At 51.7% G+C, this 7,289-nt stretch overlaps 1 protein-coding gene across 1 annotated transcript; it reads right to left on the bottom strand.

Moving 5' to 3' along the window:
* Nucleotides 1-883: 883 nt before the first annotated feature.
* On the bottom strand, nucleotides 884-2,529 carry LOC137358548 (homeobox protein Hox-C12a-like). Its single transcript, XM_068024504.1, is given in 5 exon segments — nucleotides 884-946; nucleotides 948-1,114; nucleotides 1,963-2,359; nucleotides 2,361-2,417; nucleotides 2,419-2,529. Coding segments are annotated over 5 exon segments (795 nt in total).
* Nucleotides 2,530-7,289: the final 4,760 nt, after the last annotated feature.

Consider the following 7,289-nt stretch of genomic DNA (forward strand, 5'->3'; position numbering starts at 1 on the left):
ACCTAACCAAACAAAAACTCCCCCTCTCACCGTGTTTTTTTTTTTTAAACACTCTTATCTGTACAACTGACGGCGCATTTTTACAACAGTGTGATCTTTTTGACTCGGTATAAGGACATTGCTCCCGCCAGAGATAGAGAGACAGAGACAGAGAGAGACAGAGAGGGAGACATAGAGACAGAGAGGGAGAGAGAGAGAGATAGACACAGAGAGAAACAGAGACAGAGAGAGGGACAGAGACAGAAAGACAGAGAGAGAGAGACAGCGAGAGAGAGAGGCAGAGAGAGAGAGAGAGACAGAGACTGTGAGAGAGAGACAGAGAGAGAGAGAGTTGAACTGGTCTGAAGAATAATGCAGAAAAAACACGGAGGTCCCCATTTACACGAACACACACACACACACACACTAGAGGTTAGAAATGAAACCAAATTTTCGTTGAAGATGCAGACCGCGAAGATGGGCTTAAGGGGATGAAAACTCTCTGAATATTCAACGTCAAACTCAATTCCCAGGACCGGATCCGTGCCTTTACCGCCCTCGATGCATTCCCCCCCCGCCCCCCCCCCCCACCCCACTCACACACCTCCCCATTGCACATAGATTTAAATCCACTCTTCTACCCCCACCACAAAAGCGCGCTCACCGAAAAACCTTCTCCCAAACAACGGGTTCTCGCGCGTAATGGGGTATCTGTTCGATTAGGTCGAGGGGGTGTGTACGTGTGTGTGCGGGGTGGGGCGGGGGGAGCGGTTGTTTTTATGTCGTGCAGGTCGGGGGGAAACAGACGTGGTTTGTGGATTTTGTGTGTGTGTGTGTGTGTGTATGTGTGTGTGTACGTGTGTATCTCTCTCTCCCTCTCTCTGTCCCGCACCCTAGAAAAACGTCAAGCTTGTTCCCGCATTAACAACCTTTTCTTTTTCATCCTTCGGTTCTGAAACCAGATTTTTCACCTGTTGGTCGCTGAGCGTGAGCCGGTCCGAGAGCTCCCTCCTCCTCTGTCGGGTGATGAACTCATTCATCATGAACTCCCCCTCCAGTTCGGCGATCTGAACCTTGGAGTAGGGTTTTCGCTTTTTCCGAGTCCGGGTGTGGAGTGGATACCAAGGTGTAGAGACTTTATTTTTTGGGTGGTGGTGGTTGGGGGATAGGGGGTAAGGGGGGGGTGGGGGGGGGAAGGGGGGGGTGAAGGGGATTTAAAGAGAGAATAAAACAGGAAACGATCAAAAACTTCAACAGTGAGTGAGGGGTTGGGGGGAGTTGGGGGGGGGGGGGGCGGGGCGCGGGGATGGGAGGGGGGGAGGGAAACCGCCAACCACAATAACAGAAATTTTGGTTCTCAATTACAACCGCAAATTTCAGATATTCCCAACGCCCGCGCCTCAGGTGAACTGCGGCGCAACCCCCGGGGCGACAGTAGCCGCAGCCCCGACTTGACTCTCCCTCCCGTGTTCGACCGCATAATTGTGCGCCAATCGGTTTTGCGCCCGGAGAGAGAGAGGGGGGGGAGAGGGGGGGGGGGTGGGGGGGGGGGGGGAGAGGGGGGGAAGGAAACTTGGGAACCATCGCAAAGTGTCTCCTCTTTGGAAAAGGGCAAACTCCCCGGAGGAGAGGGGGGGGGGGGGGGGTGCCTTAACGCAACTTGAATTCCGCTGAAGTTGCCCCTTATGGTGGTTATTGGGGAGGGAGCGCAGCGGCGTCGTGGGGAGGGAGGGGGGGGCGGGGGAGAGGGGGGGGGGGTGGGGACGGCAGATGGGGGTCCCTTCCACCCTGGACCGATTTCCCCCACACCCCTAACGATTTCCCCAGCTCTTCCTGTAACTTGCGCCGATTCGCCCCCCTCTTCCCCCTCCTCTTCCCCACCCTCACCCCCTCACCACCACCCCCTCCCCCGCCCCTCCGCCGACACTGGGGACCGCCGCACTCCCAATTTGCCAACCCCTTCGAGCGCCCAGGTTCGCCTACCTTCGGCAGGTAAACTGCTCCCGTGGACCGCCGGCGGGGAGACGGCGGAGCTGATGGCGGAATTCCTGTCCCCGTCCGTCAGCAGAGGCGAGCCGGTGTCCGATTCCAGCGGGTGGCAGCCGCCGTGGTCCCGGGGCAAGGTGTCGGCGCCGGCTGGGTACTCGTACTTGGAGAAGGCGGCGCCGCCTCCGAGGGCGCTGGCCAGCCCGGGGTCGGGCGGCGCGGCGGGGTCGCGGCCCCGCTCCTCGCGCTTCAGAGCCACCGCGCTGTCCGGGGCGGCCTCCCGGTAGTAGCCCTTGCCGGGGTCTTCCGAGCGGCCGACGTCGCAGGTCCGGTTGAAGGAGACGGCTCCGCCGAGGTAGGACTGCGGGTACCCGTTACACGGCGGTTCGGAAGGCCCGCCCAGGCAATGAGCAGACATTGTCCCGCCGGGAGTAGGAGAGGGGCGGGAGGCCCCGCCAGCGGCGCCCCCGACGCTCGGAAATTGGGGAAGTAGAAAGCGTCTCCGGTGTGAATGTTCACCAGGGGTCCCACGAAACCCGGGTTCAGCAGACTGTGATCACCCATTTTCGCGGGCCTCGCCAACACCTTATACTTTATTAGAATCAACCATTAACCATAGTTACAAAGCCAGGTGGCCCTGATTGGTGCCCGCTGTCACGTGAAAGCCATCTGGGATTTGGAAAGTGCCCCGCCCCCCTCCCAGAGTAGCAAAAAATTTATACCAATTCCCACCCCCCCCCCCCCCACCTGATAGAACAATAGATTAAGGATAGGTATCCCTGCTCCTCTCTTTCTCTATCTCTCTCTTTGTGTCTCACTGTTTCTTTCTCACTAACTCTGTCCCTCTGCACTTCTCTCTCTCTCTCTCTCTCTCTCTCTCTCACTATCTCTTTCTCTTTCTCTTTGTGTCTCCCTGTTTCTCTCTCACTAACTCTGTCCTCTGCACTTCTCTCTCTCTCACTATCTCTCTATCTTTCTCTTTGTGTCTCTCTGTTTCTCTCTCATTAACTCTGTCCCTCTGCACATCTCTCTCTCTCTCTCTCTCTCTCTCTCTCTCACTATCTCTTTCTCTTTTTCTTTGTGTCTCCCTGTTTCTCTCTCACTAGCTCTGTCCCTCTGCACATCTCTCTCTCTCTCTCTCGCTATCTCTCTATCTTTCTCTTTGTGTCTCTCTGTTTCTCTCTCACCAACTCTGTCCCTCTGCACATCTCTCTCTCTCTCTCCTGCTATCTCTCTGTCTTTCTCTTTGTGTCTCTCTGTTTCTCTCTCACTAACTCTGTCCCTCTGCATAATCTCTCTCACTCTCTCTCTCTCTCGCTTACTATCTCTCTATCTTTCTCCTTGGGTCGCTCTGTTTCTCTCTCACTAACTCTGTCCCTCTGCACTTCTCTCTCTCTTTCTCACTCTCTCTCTCTCACTATCTCTTTCTCTTTGTGTCTCTCTGTTTCTCCTCTCGCTAACTCTGTCCCTCTGCACATCTCTCTCTCTCTCTCGCTATCTCTCTATCTTTCTCTTTGTGTCTCTCTGTTTCTCTCATCACTAACTCTGTCCCTCTACACATCTCTCTCTCTCTCTTCTCTCTCTCTCACTATCTCTCTATCTTTCTCTTTGGCGTCTCTCTGTTTCTCTCTCACTAGCTCTGTTCCTCTGCACATCTCTCTCTCTCTCTCGCTATCTCTCTATCTTTCTCTTTGTGTCTCTGTTTCTCTCTCACTAACTCTGTCCCTCTACACATCTCTCTCTCTCTCTCGCTATCTCTCTATCTTTCTCTTTGTGTCTCTCTGTTTCTCTCTCACTAACTCTGTCCCGCTACACATCTCTCTCTCTCTCTCTTTCTCTCTCTCTCTCTCACTATCCCAATATCTTTCTCTTTGTGTCTCTCTGTTTCTCTCCTCACTAACTCTGGTCCCTCTTCACATCTCTCTCTCTCTCTCTTTCTCTCTCTCACTATCTCTCTAACTTTCTCTTTGTGTCTCTCTGTTTCTCTCTCACTAACTCTGTCCCTCTACGCATCTCTCTCTCTCTCTTCTCTCTCTCTCATCTCACTATCCCTCTATCTTTCGCTTTGTGTCTCTCTGCTTCTCTCTCACTAACTCTGTCCCTCTGCACATCTCTCTCTCTCTCTCACTCACTATCTCACTCTCTCTTTGTCTCTCCCTGCTTCTCTCTCACGAACTCTGTCCCTCTGCCTTCTCCTCTCTCTCACTATCTATCTCTCGCTTCTCTCTCTCACTCTGTCTCTGTCTGTCTGTCTGTCTGTCTCTCTCTGTCTGTCTCTCTCCTGTCTCTGAATTCCAACCCCTTCTCTTCTCCCACACTGTCCCTGTCTTTCTTTGTTGCTCTCTCTCGCTCTCTTGCTCTCTCTGTCTCTCTGTCTCCTCTCTCTCTGTCTCTCTCTCTGATCCAACCCCTTCTCTTCTCCCACACTGTCCCTGTCTTTCTGTGTTGCTCTCTCTCTCTCTCTCTCTGTCACTCGTCCGTCCTTTCTGCTCGCCTCTCTCCTCGCTCCTTGTCTCCCTTCTGAACTCTATCTCCGCCTGGTTTTAGCGGGTATTCGCTTTTCCCTCCCTGTCTCTCTTCCCTCTTCCCTCTTCCTCTCATTCGCCTTCCAACGCACATTTTAATTAATTAAGCCATTATGCAAATCAGAGCGAGCGGAGACAGTATAGTTAATCAAAGATATCCGAACCCAGTTCGCCCGTCCGGCATGCTTTCATTAATTAAAACGAGTCTGGTGGAATCCCGGTTGGGCCCCGAGTTTTCCGCCTCTGTTTAAATGCCAACTCTCTCAAATCCCCCGATTGCAGACAATCCCAGAACAGACGGCGGGCGGAAAACCATGAACCCCGGCGCTTTTGAGTTAAATTAAAAGGGTGAAAAGTTTTCACTGGAGGTGGTTTCCCGTAGCTTGCATCGGACTGCGATTTAAATCACAGATTCCGCCCCCCCGGCAGCCCTACCAACCACCTCCCCACACACACACACACACACACACACACACACACAAAAAACCCTTTCAAGCCCGCTCCCCCACTACCACCACACCTCCCCAAACCGAGCTCACTGAGTGAAGACAGAAGTGGAGAGAGAGAGAGAGAATTGAAAATGCCAGGAAGACAACGCACGAGTTATTTTTCTTGTACTCGCAACAGTCCCTTACTTCTAACTTCTTGTGATAAGATTGACGATATATATTCGCCTTTATATATCCTGCAACATATATGTCCTACTATATATATATGTGGTGTGTGTGTAACGACAGAGGTGATCATGATTATTTCAAGTCCAATCTCCAGGAATGGAATGTGTGTCTGTGTGAAATTAGAGAGACTCACACACATTGTCTGAGCGATTTTAAAACTTGAATAATGAATCATATAACTCTGTGCGCAGACATAATACTACATACAGTTCCTGCAAAACTCGGAGATCCGCGATTAATGGAAAGCGAGTGTATTGCACGTGTGTACCTCTGCATATGTGTGTGTGTGTGGGTGGGTGGGTGCGAGTTCTGTGTATCTTTGTGTATGTCTGTGTTTGTGTGTCTGTGCGGAAGTGTGTGTGCATCTCTGCGTGTTGTCCGTGTGGTGTGTACCTGTGTAATATATCTTGTGCGTGAATGTGTATCTGTGTGAGTGGGTGGGTGCAACTCTGTGTATTGTCTCCGTGTATGTCTGTGTGTGTGTGGGTGTCTGTGTGTGTTGTGTGCGGTGTCTCTGATATATCTAAGTTAAATAGGTGAGGTTAGGGGCGCTTGGCCTTCCTTGCGGCTGGAGGCGAATTCTGACTTTTTCTCGCCACCTCTCCCCCCGCGAACTAAACAAATGTCCCCACTTCCGGCTAGTTTCAGAGAAATATTGTTTTCCTTAAAAAAAGTTTATACATATACAAATCTATATTATCCTCTGGGGTCTGGTGACTCAGAACGACTTTGGGGATGGAGACTGTGGGAGAGATGAATTACGAATTGCCTTTTTGTTTAATGAATTTTTTATTTAAAACTGGGCAGCGGTTGTAAGTTGTGGGGAGGAAAGACAAGTGTGGGGTGAGGGGCAGAGATCGACTGGGGTGTGTCTATTTTCAACATCATTCTGCCAACCGATCTGAAAATAAATGAATCACATTTCCAGCATTTACAGTTTAATATTCCCCCACCACCCCACAACAACAAAAAAAATTGCAGTTGGGGTGGCATTTGACGCCACACCTTTAAGTGGAATGTCAAGTCCATATTTTTCTGTCGGGTGACTGGTAAAATCGGATCCAGGATTTCAAAGACAGGTATTTAATCGTTGCTGTGTTTTTAATTAATGTAAATCCTCGGGGTGTTTAATGCCTCCGCTCCATGTAGTTTAATTCGACAGTATGTGGGTGGTATTAACCTGAGTCTCGGACCAGGGGGACTAACCCGAGTTTCTAACACACGGTAGGTAATTTGCCAAGTCAAGGAGAGGGGAGAGGGGGGCGTCGGAGAGGGGGAAAACAGGCTGGTACCGCAATTGGAAGGGAACGAGACGGCGAGTCATTTACGTTGCGAACGGAAATCTAGAAAAATTGGGGTGAATAGAGACGAGTTAAGGAACGGCACGCCCCCCGCCGGTATCAGTGTACACCTGTTCCACACTCACTCTCTCTGGTTTTGCTCTTGTGTCCTGTCTCTGTCTCTCTCACTCTCTCTCTCACACACACTCACTTTATTCTCTTCTCCGTTTTTTAAAGTACCTAACACACTTTTTCTCACATGTATGTACTCTCTCTCTGTACCTCTGTGCCTCCCTCTCTACCCCCCCCCCCCTCTCTCACACACACACATACTATGGGATCTCCCTATGCTTGTTTTAAATTCTTCACGACGATTACGGCTGCGGCGCCCAAATCGCCTTAATTTGGGACTTCTTTCCCGCCTAGCTTCCGCAACCGTTAACGTACGTAACTCTGCACATTATTTCATCCCTACCCCGTCCTCTTTTGCATCTTACCTGGGTGTCCTGTCGGTCTCTCCCCCCACCCCCGCCCTCAGTACAGAACTGCTCGAACGGATGAGAAAGGCGTAGAGGCCCCCGAATTCCCCGGTGTTGTGTTGTTGTCGTTAACTAAGAGCAGAGTTGGGGAAAGAGAGAGAGAGAGAGAGAGAGGGGGGGTTGGGTGGGGGCGGGAGACAGGGAGGGAGAGAGAGAAAGGGGGGTTGGGGAGTGAAGAGCGAGAAAGCGCGAAACATAAAGGGGGAGGGGAGTTAATTTTTTTTTGAGGGCGGGAGGGCGGTCGCAGGGACGGTGGGTGGGGAGGGAGGGAGGGAGGGAGGGAGCGGGGGAGGGTGGTTTGCG

This window comes from Heterodontus francisci, chromosome X, assembly GCF_036365525.1.
Source record: "Heterodontus francisci isolate sHetFra1 chromosome X, sHetFra1.hap1, whole genome shotgun sequence".
NCBI classification, from domain to species: Eukaryota; Metazoa; Chordata; class Chondrichthyes; order Heterodontiformes; family Heterodontidae; genus Heterodontus; species Heterodontus francisci.